Source organism: Phragmites australis, chromosome 19, assembly GCF_958298935.1.
Source record: "Phragmites australis chromosome 19, lpPhrAust1.1, whole genome shotgun sequence".
Taxonomy (NCBI): domain Eukaryota; kingdom Viridiplantae; phylum Streptophyta; class Magnoliopsida; order Poales; family Poaceae; genus Phragmites; species Phragmites australis.
In genome coordinates, this window is record NC_084939.1 from 12,929 (window position 1) to 30,400 (window position 17,472).

Sequence of the window (17,472 nt, forward strand, 5' to 3'; positions counted from 1 at the left end):
CATAGCTTCCCATAGCCTCGCACGGTCCATCGGCGCAAAGCCTTCACTCGCTCTTCACCACCGCCTTGGTCCTTCGGCACCAAGCCATTTGCTTGCCCTTCACCACGGATGGTCCATCGCAGCTGAGTCTTGCTTGCCCTTCACCGTCTTGCCATAGAAAACCACTTTGTATTCGACATCTTCAAGGAATTCACTTTTTCATATATGGAGTCCACTCTTGTTCTTCACCTTGGCATATATAATTTTAATTCAACTCATGCCTTCTTATGGATCCTAACCCCAACTCACTCTCAAGCACAAAACACATGGGTTAGTCCATAAAACCTAAATGATAACATTTATACCTTAAGTTACTTGATCTCCACAAGTAACTTATTAGCCTTCATGCATATTGTCAATCTTCATATAGAACCTAACCCCACTCATTCTTAAACACATAGCACACGGGTTAGTCCATAAAACTCTATTGACAAATCATTCTGATATTTATTCAAACAAGAAAAACTGACGTACTGCGTCTGCGTGGGGCAGCCGGTATAATCATTAATCAGGTCGGAATCAAGAACGGCCCAGAACGGGTTGCACTGGAAGTCAACACCATTGTTAGTCCATAGGTATTGTCATTAATTACCAAAACCACACATAGGGGCTAGATGCACTTTCAGTATCGCACACGTTTTTGGACGTTCAGGGACCACGAAGCACGCTGGGTGACTCGGCTATTCAAGCACATTTTCCTTTCGGCGCAAAGTCAAATTCCTCCAAATTTTCTACATATGAGAATTCTACGTTTGAAACGGCCTCCGACCAGTCAAAAAAGAAACCCTGGTTGTAAGCAGCAACAAGTCAAAAAGGAAATGCTTACCACTCGATTTCAACCATAAACACATTCTGTTCGGCCAAAAACGCAAAAAGAATCTAAACAAATCTATGAATCCAACTCGAACCAGACTCGGACTGAACACCGGATGATCTGGCGAGGGCAATTTTTTAAACGCGGGAACATGAGGTTGCACTGGAAGTCAACACCATTGTTAGTCCATAGGTATTGCCATTAATTACCAAAACCACACATAGGGGCTAGATGCACTTTCAGTATCGCACACGTTTTTGGACGTTCAGGGACCACGAGGCACGCTGGGTGACTCGGCTATTCAAGCACATTTTCCTTGATTTTGGTCATTAATGTGACTTATAGCACACGTTTGTGGGCATTTCGGGACAATCGGGGCGACTAGGCTAATCAAGCACATTTTTGGGCTTTCCAGTGCAACCAGTGCACCCTGGGTTACTCGATCGTTCAAGCATGTATTTCTCAATTTGGGTCATTCTTGTGAGCTATAGCATATGTTTTTGATGTTTTGGGACTGCTGGGGTAACCAGACGGATTGAAAGTTTGAGCACATTTTCCTCATTTTGGCTCATTCCTGTAAGCAATAGTACACATTTTTGGGCATTTCAGGCCACCAGGGCAGCTAGGAGACTCGGTCGTTCGAGCACATTTTCCCCCCATTTTGGGTTGTTCCCGTGAGCCATAGAGTGTGTTTTTGGGCCTTCCAGAGACGCCATGGGAAACTAAGGTGACTTTGTTGTTTGATCACATTTTTTGTCATTCTCTTGAGATATATGACACATTTTTGTGTGTTCCAAGGCCGTCGGGGCACCTACTTGCTTTGTGGCACATCCTTGTTATACACGGTTATTCTCTCAATATCATTTCAAAGAACGTGCAACACGAAATCCCTAAAGTGGCCCTAGGTTTGAATATCGATCCCTCAGGGAGGCGATTGGTCTACCAAGCTTGCACTATGATCTTACCCTGCAATCACTTAACATTTTGGTTGTGATGTAGGGGGGTAAATACTTGTAAATAGAAGCCCTTAATAATAAATATACTATTAAATGTGAGAAGTAAATGGTTCTTTAACAAGGATGGAAAAAATGATTAAAAGTAGGGTAGAGAGCACGCTGGAACCATGTAGCTAGTTGATTGTGCAAATGGGAAGATGATCTACATATTAGTGAATAAATAAGATAAAGATTAACCATATAAATTAAGTATGCTTATTACTCAGGTGGTACAACCTAATCTCCTTTGTCCACCAGTCATTTTATGTGGGCCTTTGGACAAGAACGATCATCCTTCAGTACACATGATATCATCGCCATACACAACTATTAAGGGACGGGCCAGAATAATGCCTTACGTGCCGTGGTTGTATCATTGATCCCATGTGGAACTTCTTCACTGTAATTGGGTATAATCCCTGTAACATAGACTTGATCTACAACTTGGTCATCCGCACAGTTGTTGCCTCCCTCCGTGTACCTGATCCTCATATTTGTGGGCAAACAAACAGATTTGCATAGGAAAATACTACATTAAGATTACCCCCGATCTACACTAATTATACACTACATGGCACCTAAGCCTCCTCTATCCCTCAAACTACTCGCTCATCTCAATGGAAATAAAACACATAATAAAAGAAAAGAAGATCATCAATAAATAAATGAAGAACATAATTGAAGGCAAAGATAAATAACTTTCTTGATGCGATGGATGTTTACACGGAGAAATGATGGAGAAGACATATTGCAATGGATATAATGAGGGGGAATAGATGAACTATGGTGTGTGGTGGCTAAGTCTATCTACCTCTCTTGGTTTTCTCTTGGTGTCGTCTTCTCTTCTTTAGTAGATCCATGCCATGATTAAATAACCATTGACGTAGGGTTTTGCGCCACCTCTAGAAGTCAATCAACGCCACCACCTTCACAAAAATTGTTGGGTTTGACGAGTTGGTCCCATGGATGCCCGGTATGGTCAAGTGGTATAATTTCCTATAGCAATCATACAACATCCCTCCAAACTCTCTGGAAACTCCAATCGAGGCGGGGTTGGTGCGGTTGGCTTCCTTTTCATGAGATCTTTGCATCTATATACATATATTCGCAAAAATCTTTCCATTCCCTGTGGGTGTAACAAAAGGAAACATATCTTGTGCAACTTGCAATTAATCACTGATTAGCAAAGTAATAATTATCAAAGATATTCATAAAATCAATAGGAAATATGATGCATGTTTTGGATGCATCAACACCTAATGCGACCTAGTCGTTTGACCACGTTTTCATCGTTTAGGGTCATTCTTGCCAGCAATAGCACACATTTTTTTAGCATTCCAGGGTCGCAAGGGCACCCAAAAGGCTTGGCCGCTTTTTTCCTGTTGGGTCATTCTTGTGAGTTGCACAAGTTTTGGGTGTTCAGGTGCCACTTGGGCATCCAGGGGACTTGGTCGTTCGAGCATGATTTTCTCATTTAGGGTCGTCCCAGTGAGCTATAGCACACTTTTTTTTGTCGTCCCAGAGCCACAGGGGCAACACGAGGGACTTTGCCGGTCGAGCGCTTTTTTCCCATTTTGGTCGTTTCCTTCAGCTATAGCACACAAATTTTGGTGTTACGGGGCTGTCGGGGCACCTGGGGTGACTGATGTCTTGTAAGTGCACGGATTGGTGTCTTTTGCTCTATTTTCATATTATTATTTGCATCGAGCCTTTATTTTAATTGTACTATATTATAGTTTAATTTACTTTATTGCCTTTATATACTTTTTTGCAATTATTTATTTTACAACAATAGATCTCAATTATTATTTTGTATTGCATGCCTACGTTACGACTCAAAGTATGATTCACCACATAGCCTCATCCAACCAGACTGTTACTTATGGCCTTTCGGTTCAACACACATCCTACCTATCTACTACCATACTAGTGAAAAATACTCACAAGATCATCATGAGGGGACGTCTCCCAACACAAGAATTAATATTGTACCATATGTTCCTTAGATCATAATGAAACTCCCAAAACAAGTCACGATTGATTCGGTGAAGAAACGTGGAAGTTAGGGCTTTTTCTATGGCCTCTCGGACTCGTCCTGAGGGTGGTATAGTCAGGTACCTAGGGTGGTACAGTCACATATAGTGATTGTACCACACTCCTCCAAACTCTTCGGACTTCCTCATCTGCATAGCTTTAGACGAGATCTACAACTTTGTAGTTATAACTTTCTTCATATGAGGTTTTAAGTTTCCCAAATAATTGATTTAAGCTTTAGGAGGAGAATTTGACATCCGTAACTCTTTCAAATTGGCTCCGACTTGACTCCCTACATCGTGATTCATCCATGGGAGTTCCACGGCACCTTTATTCAACATTAAAACAAATAAAAATTTATACTAATATGATATAATAATAAAATATGCAATGCTCAAGTGTTAAACATGAATTTAAAAGGAGTTGTTGGCCAACATGTCCCGTTTGCATCCGGTGCACCCAACTCGGTCATATAATTTTTTTATTTATATATTTTTATTTTTTAATATTTATAAATATACACGTTCATTTAAAAAAAATTCAGATCTAACCTATCGTCGTCCATTGGAAGGATGACATCAAGGTGACACCTTGTGAGGCTCGTAGGGTAACGATTGAGAAGTAAATATGCAGACCGACGTTGCTGACACGTCAAGGTATCATCTAACCAACAAGAGCGTCTGTGTTGCAACAGACCCACTGGAAAAAATATCACCCGTTCAATATGTGACACCTTCTCCTATATAAAACGCGTGCCATACATGTGATCGGTTGAGTAAGGCGCACATGAACAATAATCGCACCACGAAATTTCAGCTATATGCGACCTATTGAAGCAACAGAACATAGAACCTATTATGAAAAATTGCTTATATTTTACATGCTTGATGCCATTTATTACTAATATAAACTAAGATATTTAGCATACCTTGACACTTTTCATACGAGGCCTGTGTCTTGTGTCACCTATCAAGATGTATCTTCTGGCGACATCTTTTGCACCACGTAGGGTCTACGTTGGCCTGTCAAGGTATGTTAACATCTAGATTAGATCTACAATTTTTTAAATAGACATATATTTTTATAAATATTGAAAAATGAAAATATATAAATAAAAAAATTCCTCGGTCGGAAGGGTTTTAGGGTTTTACGCTGGCCTGTCAACTCGCACGGGCGATCTTTGTATCGGCACAGCCCCCACTCGATTCCAGTCGACGCAGCAATAGGAACAAGGCATAAAAAAAGGAGGAAAGAGAAGGAGAAGAAGGGCGGAGGCGGCGTCGCACGCCGCACCGGTCCGTGGAGGCTGGGCCCCTGGAGGACGGGCGGAGCCGCCGAGGCGCCGGAGCTGGGAACGTGGGAAGGCAGGACGCTGGTCCAAAGGGCAGTAGCCAGGGCCAGGGCCAGGAGGTGGCGGGCAGGCGGTGCTGGGAGAGTTCTTGATTGGGCTGTGTGGAAGGCCTGGAAATTTTATAATCAGAAACTTCTCAAGCCTTAAGGTATTTTCCTTTGCCGCCTATTGTTCTTTTCTTTTGTCCGGACTACTGAATTTATCTGAGTTGAACAATGTCCCGCCCAAATTAATGCTTGTTGGTTTGATTGTATATACATTTTTTGGGCTCTGTAAAGTGATATTCTGGTGTGGGCACTTTTTAAATGTGAGTACACAGTAAAACTCTAGAAGTTTCTTATCGTGTCATCTCCAGTCTCAATTTTCACAGAAAGTAGAAATTATTAGTAGATTTGTAATAAGTTGGAGAAGGAGGAGGAACTTTGGGAAGTAATTGTTTTACTATCCTTCATAATTTTGATATACACATCGGTAGTCATGTATATTCCGCTCATTTGGTAGCGAGGTACTGTTTCTAATATTCAAATGGGGTCGGATGCGTTTTGGATCAGTCGGGTAATATCCGCACCATTTGCACCACTATATTTATATAATCTCATAAAAATTATCCCTTGGCACCCAAATCAATACCTGAACGGCCATGGTGCTGAGACTATGCTCCATCGCCGTTGTGGCTGTGCCAGTGTGTTGGCAGATGGTACCCTTAATTGGGCTCCTAGGGGTCAGGTCATAGCGGACATTTCGCCTATTGTTAGAGGGCTATCAATCGGACAAAAGGCTATTGGAGGATTGTGATAGTGCTGGCACATGCTTACAGTAGGGAGGCAATATTAGTTGTAATAAGGAAATCTAGGAAGAGAGGAAAGCTCAAATTATTTCTGGGTCCGATGTATTAAGTTCCCATTGATATGTGAGACCAATTGTTTGATTTCTTCAGTTTTAACTTTTAAGAGTTTGGAAAAAATTGAGAAGGTTGAAATGTTTTACGAAAATACAAGGGTTAAGTCAATGTATCTTTAACATTTGTGGTTCTTTCATATCAATGGCAAAAATCTGTAGCTTTTTCTAATTCTTGAAGGATATAATCATGTTTGTCTACGTTTGGTACTATATATATATATATCGGTGTTGCTTGTTGGCATCTTCACATACATATCACTCCATGTTGTGTTCTTCCGGCATCTAGCATCTGAATGGCTTCGGCAAACTTTGATGGATGTTCAGAGGTTCTGGAAGGATTCTCTAGCATGCATGTTCGGCAAAAGGCACAATATATATATATATATATATCTCCCTCTTGTCTATAATTTTAATGCTTCAGTTGTTTCCTGGCTTCTTGTAATTTCTTACATGGCCTTTGGCTGATAGCTGATTTCATCTTTTTCATTTTCCATTGCTGGTGTCCAGTTTTCGTTGATATACAAAAGTGGAAATTACATATGGTCATAAGAAAATAGCTCAAAACTGCATAATATCTATGTAGAGCAAGCACTACAAAACATTAAAGAGAACTCGTAGAGTTCACATAAATTCTTCATATGCTGATGGGCTCCTACTGGTCTGGACACATGCCATGCCTAGGCTGAGGCTTGGGGATTCGAATGGGCAGAATGGCCTGATGTGGTTGTTATGCTGTGCTGGGGGTTGCATTTTTGCTCCAAAGCTGTGTAGTAAACCTTAATACTAGTGTTAGCTTTGTTTGCAAGTTTTTTGGGTACAGCCGTACTCTCATGAAGTACAATAAGTATGCCTCTATTGTAGAGCTGTTAAACTGGTCACTTTTCCTTGAATTGGTAACTAAGTTTCAAGGTAGCAATCTTAAATGCACATATCATATTTGTATGCTTAACTTAGTATGCATGGACATATCATATCAGCTACTTACTGACTCAACCACAATTTCGTTCAACTATAGGTGATTGTGGCTTGAAGTTTGGTTGTAAGTTTGCTTTTAGAAAACTGAATTGTGGTTTCTGAGTGAAAACTCTTTTTAGGGCACTGGATAACCATGCAAACCAAAAGCTGCTCAATCATCTTTTTTCCATGTCATGTGTGCAGAGCTGAGGCATGGAGGACGACGAAAACATTGAGGGAGAACTGTTGCTTGTGGAGTCACAACTCCATGACATCCAAGGTATTATCACAATATTAAAAAATCATGAATCATCCACTATTCTCATGACCTGATCCATAAAATCTATAAACATGTCTCAGTGATAGCCAATTACTGATACATGCATCTTTTCTGTGAGAATTTGTCTGCATCAGCTACTTACTGAATTATGTATCCATTTTCAGTTTAAATGATAATGAAAATGAAATTACTTGAATTTTATCTCCCTTTCTTTTGCACGTGTATGTGGGTGTGGGTGTTTGCGAGAGGGGTGGGGGGTGCACTCCCTCTTTATTTTCAAAACATATAGTTTTTGCCCCCTAGTCCTCTACTTTAGAACAAGAAAATTTTATCCCCTCTGTAGTCTGCGTGAACCACTAATGTCGCATCATATGCAGATGCTGCTAAGATCTCCTGCTCTGATCAGTTCAGCCAGCCAGCAAGTCTGACCAGAGCCTCAAAATCTTAACTCTGCCACGGTCCCCATTTTGGTCATGAAGTGACTTCGTGCCCTCTGTGTCCTCCTTGATTGTTGGAGGTTCTCAGGGTTGCAACTAGAGCATTGTAGGTGTTTGTAACAGGTTTTTTCAACTATAATTGCATTTACCCCCTTATTCTTCTAAGGGCCCCCCTCATGCGCTTCTCAATGTGAAGGGGCATTTTGGCCATTTCCCAGCTATCAATGTTAAATCCAACACAGAAGGTTTTATGTAGCATCAAATGACAGCGGCCATGTTTTCCGGTCTTACTTTCTTAAGTACACCTTTTTGAGTGCTACAGAGTCAATTTGCCCATTTGAAACTCATGCTTTCCAGGTCAAATTAAAACATTACTTGATCGCCAAGAGGAGTTGTATGAGCGCCAGTCGCAGTTAAAGGCTTTGTTGGAAATATCTAAGGCATCTGGAAATACAAAAATCAATGCATCTTCAGTTGCTCTGGAAGATTGGTCTGGGAGCTTCCCATGGGATTCTCAGGCTGATGATATCCGATTCAATGTATTTGGCATCACCTCCTACCGATCAAATCAACGAGAAGTAAGTTTGTAGCAGAATCTGTTTTTTTTTTAAATGTTCCTCTTGGGCGCCGCTAGTTATAACTCAAAAGAAATGTGCAAGTTTCTATGTTATTTTCGACACCAAGTGAGATTCCTATAATCATGTATTGCATTTAGTGAAGAACCAGATGTTTGAAGTGCTTTGGATTCTTATGATGGTTTTTAGGTAGCATACTATTGTATAATCACCGATTTGTATGTTGCTTCAAGAAATTTAGACTTCCATTCCTTTCATGCTCCTGTTATTTCGATATCTTTTCTTGTTAATGTTGATCCTAATTTTACATACCATAGGCTATGTCATTGTACAAGTTTCTTTTATTTTGCACTCTTTTAAGCATATTGCGCTTACAGATAATTAACGCAGTCATGAGTGGAAGAGATGTCCTGGTCATAATGGCTGCTGGTGGTGGGAAGAGCCTATGTTACCAACTCCCAGCTGTACTTCGTGATGGAATTGCACTGGTTGTCAGCCCTTTACTTTCCCTTATCCAGGACCAGGTGGTTAAACTGTAAACAACGTTTTTGGTTGCTCTATGCATGCTCATTCTCATTCTTGGTGATTTATACCCTTCTAGGTCATGGGACTGGCAGCTTTAGGTATACCATCATACATGCTAACTTCAACTACCAACAAGGAAGTTGAGAAGTTCATCTACAAGGCACTTGATAAAGGTGAAGGCGAACTGAAGATATTATACGTGACGCCTGAAAAGATATCGAAAAGTAAAAGGTTCATGTCTAAGCTTGAGAAATGCCATCATGCTGGACGTCTTTCTCTCGTTGCAATAGATGTGAGTGATGGTAAAACTTGTCTCTATTTGTTGCCGATACCCAGAATTATTGCACTACATTTATATATTGCAGTTTCTCTTGAAAAAGGTTCTTTTCCTTGTTGTTCCTATGTGAGCTATAAATTTCTTATGGCATTGAACTATGCAAGATCGGGTGATTGCCTGCAGTTAAATTTTTAGAACTATTACATTTAAAATTATATCTCGATTATACATTGTTTGCCACATGACAAAGTACCTTTATGCTGTTTGAGGTTGGATGTTGTGCTTGTAATTGCTTACTCACAGCGAGTATTTTTGCTTGTTTAAACACAAAAAATTCCCACTTAGACCAGAATCGGTGTTGTACTAAAAAGCAGCACTTGTTGTCCTAATCTAAGCTCAGCTATATTAACTCATACAAAAAGAACAATCATTGGCAATTATTCTCTTCAGTGTCCACATTTTTTCAAGTTGTTTCTATTCTTTATATAGTATGTTATGAGATGATGCAATAAACTTGTCGATGCATGAGCATATCTAGTGGGATTTTCTGGAGTTGCCATTGCCATTTGAGATTAACAATTATCATGCAGGAAGCACACTGCTGTAGCCAATGGGGCCACGATTTTCGTCCAGACTACAAGAATCTTGGCATTTTGAAGATCCAGTTTCCCAGTGTTCCCGTGATATCTCTAACTGTAAGTAGTGCAAAATTGCAAATAACATTCAAGTTTAGAAGAAGTAAATTATGCGTGAACTAGAGCCTGCCCTGCAATACTTTGTAGGCAACTGCAACAAGTAAAGTCCAATCAGATTTGATAGAGATGCTTCATATCCCAGGATGTGTCAAGTTTGTCAGCACAGTTAACAGGCCCAACCTGTTTTATAAGGTATGTCTTTTCTCAGTCTGCAAGTTCTATCAATTTTGTTTCTTATCCTTTATTCAATTATGAGAAAGAATAGTGCAAAAAATGCAACAGGGGAAAACAGGATTTAACTAGCCTTGCGATACCTCTGAATACTTGGTTACCATGTAGGTGTATGAGAAATCATCCGTTGGAAAGGTCGTTATTGATGAGATGGCAAGTTTTATAAGTGAAGCATACCCAAATAATGAATCTGGAATTGTGTATTGCTTTTCAAGGAAGGAATGTGAACAGGTTGGTAGAATGATCCATGGGTCGCTCAGTTTCTTTTATTTGCTGAAATATAGCTTAAACGTTTCAACATCAATAATTGCTACCTCCCTTGTTTGAGAATTTATGTTCATTTTATTTGACTAATTTGATTGTGATCAAACTATGCGATAGTTGATCTTCTCAATGCTTCAAAGATCAGTATTTGCTTAGGATTTTTTTTTTCTTGAGGAGGCATCAGTATTCAACCAATATCTTTTGCTAATAATACCTTTGATGGGTGTACATACAAAACTAATTTTACCTTTGACAGGTGTAAATACCATTTCATACACCGGAACAGAAAGAATTGTATAACCTGAATTGATCACAGCATTAAAAATCTGTAGCCAATGTTTTTTTTTAATGAATCCAATGGACATTGGTCCAAAACAATCTAAACCTGTAAGTCCTGTGCTATCTCCACACAAAATTTTGGAACTTTGATTATTGATCAAAACAAGCATTTGCAAATTCCGATTGTGAATTAGGTGCTTTTGGGCTTTTCTAATTAATACGAACTATAAATAGTAAAAATAAAAGCTAACAGGTACAAACTATTTTTTTCTTTTGTCAACAGCAAGAAATATCTGCAAAGTATGATTTCATCTCTTTTTTTCATCAAATAAATTGTTTACTATGTTTAAGCGTTTGATATCACCTGAATTTGTGTTTGTAATAATGTTCTTGCAGTACGCAATAACACGTGGTTGCCATATCAGCATAGAACATATAGCATGATGCTGAGTTTATTTGCTAGTCTTTGTGATTAGATTTTTTCAGCCAAACAAATAATCCTTTGTTAAACTTATGTGCTTTGTTGATAAACAGGTTGCAAAAGAATTGCGCGATAGGGGTATTTTAGCAGATTATTATCATGCCGATATGGATATTGTTGCACGTGAGAAAATCCATACGTGGTGTGTACAGAATTTACTTCTTTAATCTATTGTTCATTTCTCTGAGCTAAACTTTTCTCTGGTTCTGTACATCTTTTTACCAACCTAATTGTTGGTTTTAGAACAACAGCATAATTGATCAAGTAGGTTGATTACGCTGAATGCCCTCAATATAACGTAGTGTTTCAAAAATGGGTGCCTAGGGCCGCCTAGGCAGCACCTAGGCGTTGGGTGGCAGCGCATCACCACGCTTTGGCTGTATTCCCGGCCTGGATGGTGGGGCTTCACAACTCAAGCCGTCATAGCTTGTCATTTTAGTTCCATTGTTACTTGAAAATAGTTATAAAGTTGCATGCCCTTCATAGTATGTTCTAGATTTTACCATTTACTAAGGTCTTTTTTTTTTCATGTTCTACTCATCAGATTCCAATCTAATAGGTGGACATATAGTGCGATTATATGGCGCTCTCGTTTATTTCAACATAGATTAAAGATCACTATTATGGTATTATGTAGTTTCTTTTTTCAAGAAATTTATGGTTTAGGGTTACAATATATTGATGGTCAAATTTATAAAGTTTGATTGCACTGATTTTAAGATGTCAAGTATTTCAATAAGATCCACTTTATTGTAGCAGTGTTTGCTAAATCACTGCTGTGATTTGGTATGTAGCTCTTATAATAGCATATAATTTAGTCCATTGCTTGTTTTCAACAGTTGGAGCAAAGGTAAATCACAGGTCATCGTTGGAACAGTATGTGCTCCACTTGCCCCCCCCCCCCTCCCTCCCTCCCCCCTCCCTCTCTCTCTCTCTCTCTCTCACAATTTTTGTGTTAAATTGTATAGGTGGCGTTTGGAATGGGAATCAACAAACCAGATGGTGTGTTCAGTTTTGGAGTTTTATCATAATGATGGCATGTACAGGATGTACATGCATACTTATCTATTCTAGTTATATAGTGCAGGCAACAGCAGGATTCTGAAAACAGATAAAGTTAACCTGTTACTAGTCATATGACTTGTGTGCAGTAGTAAAAACTCTCAGGATGTTGTTATTAGGTGTGTAGAAAATTTAGGACTCGAGAAAAATTGAGAAAACAGAAATGGGAGTGAATAAACCTGGTTTTTGGTTGGCAAACTGAAGGGGACTGGTCTTCTCCATGAAACAGTTTCTGTACATGGGTAATACTTTACCAATAAGTTACTACCTGATCCATGCCTAGTAACTTGTTATTCCTGTCCTTCCTCTGCTAATGGTAATATTAATACTGTTCGTAGGTTTCTGCTATAGCCTAGTTGAGAAATGTTTAAGCCATTCAATTAAGATGTGCTCATACTAGAATAATGTCCCGGAAGCTGGTAGAGACTGGTGATATCGGATATGGAACAAGTAGTATTATTATGTTCTTAATAAATTATCTAATAAATTTTTTTTTTCTGTAGTTAGATTTGTGATTCATCATAGCCTTAGCAAGTCTATGGAGACATACTACCAGGTATGTTAATATCATTTCTCTCTAGTTACCCGGTCAAGTGGTCCCTTCTAATAAACCTATGTGACTTCAGGAGAGTGGTCGGGCAGGGCGGGATGGATTACCTTCAGAATGTGTTTTGTATTATCGGCCTGGTGATGTTCCGAGGCAGGCAAGACTTAAATTTCTTGATTTTCTCAGTGTGAGTTCTTGTTTTCATCGCTATATGTGCCGTGTTTTCAATGAACAGAGTTCAATGGTCTTCTACGAAAACTGCGGTCTGCAAAATCTTTATGACATTGTACGATACTGTCAGGTGAACTCCCACGACCCTCAGAGATACTATAGCCAATCTATTTGATTTTCTGTGTCTAAGCCCCTCATCGATTTCAGTCTCTTTGCTACTAACAACTGTATAATCAAGCCTTTCTGTCAATCATATCCAACATGGCTATTTATCAATGCCAACTGGACTACCTATCTGGATAGTGATTGTATAGCACTGTTACAAATCACTACCACTGAAGCAGCACAAACATGTGAAGGATCTGTTCACAGATAAGTTCTATCTCTGACTAATGGATAGCTAAACCGTGTACCTTGTAGCCTAAGTTAGCTATCCTAACAAACCTGATTTATCTGTTGTAACTGAGAGCTCTGCTCTCCTGTTTCCCATCAGGCTGTTGCCTGCTATATATACATGATCAACCCAGGCCAGTAAGGCTATTGAGGCTTCGATCCAATCTGCCTCTCTCCACATCTCATTACAGGATCAACCTCCTTTTCAGTTACTGTGCTTTGTTGAACAGCATGAAGTGTTGACAGCCATTTCAAATTTTCAACTTCCATGAATTTGCTAGATAGGATAGAAAGCCATGGGAAGTAACAGAACACTCATAGGCTCTCATATATATAAGTTCTTAAGATAGAACAGTAGTTCTTCATTCAGTGGAAAGCAAAATTGTAATGGTCTCCTACAGTGTACCTTTTCATGTTTGGTGTTATAGGGTTTTGAGAAGAGAAATGCCTATCTATATCCATACTACATATAAAGCACAAGTTTGGCAGATTTGGAGGATCACAACTGCCCATCAAAGAAAATCCAGTGGCAATTTAAATTTGGTCCCTGCCCTAAAACAGCGCCTTATGTTTAATAGGCATTATAAACATTTAGGCAGCACTTACTGAATTATCTTTATTTTACGCATGCATCCTGGTTTCATGAGTAACCTTCCTAATTCAAGGCAATTTATGACACCATAATTCAAGGTAATTAACATGGGTTCCATGTGCGCACTGGTTGGTATCTTCCTAAATTGCCTTTACCTCATTAGTGTTTTGCTGCGTTTTTCAAGATTCAATCTCTTTGCTCATTGCCCACTGTGAGTGGTCTAGGAGATGGACAGATTTAATGGGATAGCATTAAGAAGAGATAACTTTAATATGGTCTATGATCATCTTTTTCCTTTTCTTAATAATTGTGCACAAGTCTAAAACGTCAAGCAAAAGAAATGAGGGAATAACTTTTTAGACAGACCTTCAGTATGCAATAGAAATATTAAATACTAGACCTTCACTATACTGGAAAGATAGTTGGATTAGACTGGGTTTAGATGTTGTATCTCAACAAACCGACCAAATCATGCCAAATTTCATAAGGGCCTCTAGAACACTTTGCATTTAAGAAACAAAAGAATTAGATGTTGCTGTAGTGTATTCGTCAGTAAAATCTGATTGCAAGTTTTTTTTCCCAGTCTAAGAAGAGTTGTCGCCGTGGTGCTTTCTTTCAACATTTTGGAGAGGCTCTGCAGGACTGCAATGGTATTTTCTTGATCCTTTATTTCTGTCAGGAGTAAAACTTTTGGACTATTCATAGTTACAGAATTTCGTTTTGCAGGAATGTGTGACAATTGTGCTTCTAGTATTGAGCTCAAGGATATAGATGCCACCTGTATGATGATTTTGCATTTCACAAATTACAACCAACGAGCAATTACATTTTCTTCAACTTATACCGAAATGAATATTATTCCTCTGACACTTTTTTTTTTAGAAAATTGTAAAGCTTCATGTGTTCTGTGTTCATATTCCCACAATAATTTCTGACTTCTTGTTCAGACCATACCAAAGTTATAGTTTCACTTCTACACGACATGCAACTTAATGACCAAAGAGCTACACTGTTGCAGCTGGTGGATAAGTTCAAGGCAAAGTGGAAACATTTAGGTATGTCTCATCAACAAAATCTCTTTTTTGCTTATGTTCTGCCTTAGGTTGTCTTAGGTATTATGCTATCAATCATCATCTGAGATTTTTGATCTAATTTATGATTTGAAGTATATCATTCAACCAATCTTACATTACAGATGATAATGTTCAAGCAGGTGGTTCCAATCAAGCTGTTGATCTTAAAAGAGAAGAAATTGAGCAGTTGATAGTTCACCTGATACTCGATCATGTTTTGGTATGTGTGCACCGCAACTATTGCCAAGTGAATTCGTTAGTGTATTTTGTGTTCTCCATTATGCATCTAACATTAGTTGGTTAACAAACCACATTATATTGTTGCTATTCAACATCCTTCTATAAATATTAGATATATCAACTGGAAGGTTAAATAAGAAGTTAAGAACTAATGCAACAGGAACTGAGCCTAGCTCAATTGGTTGAGGGTGTAGATGTACGCCTAGACCATCCAAGTTTGAGTCCTCTTCGACTCGAATTTGAGTGCCTATTTCTTCGTATTTACAATGCCACCTAGTTCCTCCTAGGTTAGTCAAGTTTTTTTTTTTAAGAACTAATGCAACCAGATTACAGAATATAGATTGTGCTAAAATCCGACACTGTGGCAGGATGTGAGAACTTGTCAGTTTCTATCTATTCTCGGTTTGATCGATCTCAGTTTTAATTTTATAAGAAAGGTTTTATATCTTCACACCTTGTAGAAATGGCATGTTTTAAGAAAGAAGAAATATGACCATATTCCAGTGGTTGCAAATTTGCTAATGCTGTAGCTCCTGCGACCAGCCAGGGAAATTCAGAGGTTGGCCTGAGATAACTGGTTTTGGGAACCCTGGGGGCAAACCTGCAATGAGAAAGCCATCATTCTGATGGGTCAAACATCCCATTTTTTTTGGAAATCTGGGAAACTAGTAGATGGATATGTAAATAAGAAATGATGGTGCTGACATCTTTCTTTTTTACAGACAAAAGATTAGCATAACACAGTTTTAGACTTTTAAACATCTGGTGCAGCATTTGATGCTACCTTCTTTTATAACCACTAAAATATTTGTCTTATGCTAGTGCAAATACACGAGACGTCATTTTGCTGTAAATATTTTTTGCATACTATTTTTATTAAGGGGATGGAGCTACAAAAGGTTTCTTAACCTTTCACATTCTATGGTAATATGGGATCAATAGAGTTTATGCACTTTACAAATACTTCTCGCTCCATCCAGTGCTCATCCTACAAGTGGAGAGATGCGGGAAGAACTTGTTGGAGCTAAGAATTGTTTGTACCATGCCATTTATGGATTTACCCCGAACATCCTTTACATTTATCCTTCACACATCATCTTCTTACCATTTGCAAATGCTCATGTATTCTGTGACGCATTAGAGTTTGGCATTATTTGCCTCAATGACCTTTGATTGGATTAGCAACGATTGCTAAAGTCCTTTTTTCCACTTTTAGAAAGAGGAATTTCAGCATACAGCATATTCGACCAACGCGTATGTTACCTTAGGACCACTGTGGAAGCCAGCAATGCAAGGTAAATGTTTCTTTTCTCTCAACCCTTCCATCTTGCTTCACCAGCCTTGCATGCTAATCATTATATATGCGCCATTATCTTGGGTTTTGCAAAATGGATTGTACATTCACTTAATACTGCCTAGTTCTTCTCACGCCTTTCTAATTAGAATATGTGCACCTGGCTCAGACATTTTCTATGCCCTTGTTAATGTGTGGTGCCGTTCATATTTTTAATCATTTGGAGAATTATGGAACGTTGTTGTGAGTATGCATCTTGCTACACAGGGAACAGACTGGTGAAGCTTGACGTTGCTGTTCCCTCTCAAGATAGAGGTGGTAGATCCAAAGGCACAAAACTCGTTCGGATGAGCAATTTGGAAGCTGAACTTGATGAACTGCGTAGAGAGCTGTCGTCCAGTAACGGGGGCATATTCCCCCATGCAGTTCTTTCGGCGCAGCAAATTTCTCTCCTGAGCTGCCAAAAACCAACCACTGTGGCTGAGGTGAGGTTTGATTGAAGCTGCAAGTGTATCTTTGCGGGACATATATAAACATGGGCATTTCATCTTGTGCAGCTAGAGAAGGTTATAGGGAAGGTGAAGACAAAGAAGTACGGCACCAGGATCATTGAGCTGATGCGGTCCCATATCAATCGAGGAACTGACGGAGCTGAAGCTGGAGCCAAAAAGAGGCGAAGGACGGATAAGGATGTTGTTTGTGTCGAGAGTAGCGAGGAAGAGTAGCATTAGAATGGCAAGATGATAGATGCCTTGTAAGTGTTGGAACACTGAATTTGAGCAAGTGCATACATACAGACATGGGACGTTCTTGCATCTTGTGTGTGACAAATCACAAATGAGGTAGTCTTGTTCCAATCAAAATTGATTGTTGCGAGTGGTTGGATAGATTCTTGGTGACCAGAAGAACGGAGTGCTCGGTTAACAGAAAATCAGGCATTCAGATCATCAAGGGAGACAGTAATTTATG

General features: G+C 39.2%; 1 protein-coding gene across 2 annotated transcripts; it reads left to right on the plus strand.

Moving 5' to 3' along the window:
- The first annotated feature begins 5,011 nt into the window (after window positions 1–5,011).
- On the plus strand, window positions 5,012–17,390 carry LOC133900388 (ATP-dependent DNA helicase Q-like 2). 2 transcript variants are annotated; one of them, XM_062341504.1, is made up of 21 exons: window positions 5,012–5,381; window positions 7,292–7,367; window positions 8,162–8,382; window positions 8,757–8,903; window positions 8,981–9,196; window positions 9,772–9,876; window positions 9,964–10,068; window positions 10,216–10,338; window positions 11,185–11,273; window positions 11,971–12,007; window positions 12,100–12,133; window positions 12,697–12,749; window positions 12,820–12,897; window positions 12,976–13,041; window positions 14,480–14,546; window positions 14,623–14,676; window positions 14,844–14,951; window positions 15,092–15,189; window positions 16,426–16,504; window positions 16,771–16,988; window positions 17,061–17,390. In XM_062341504.1, exons 2-21 carry the CDS (start codon window positions 7,301–7,303, stop codon window positions 17,226–17,228), a joined length of 2,133 nt encoding a protein of 710 aa, XP_062197488.1. In that variant the 5' UTR covers window positions 5,012–5,381; window positions 7,292–7,300; the 3' UTR covers window positions 17,229–17,390. The 2 variants fall into 2 exon arrangements, with proteins under 2 accessions (XP_062197488.1, XP_062197489.1); XM_062341505.1 differs by having other exon boundaries at window positions 5,013–5,381; window positions 15,110–15,189.
- Window positions 17,391–17,472: the final 82 nt, after the last annotated feature.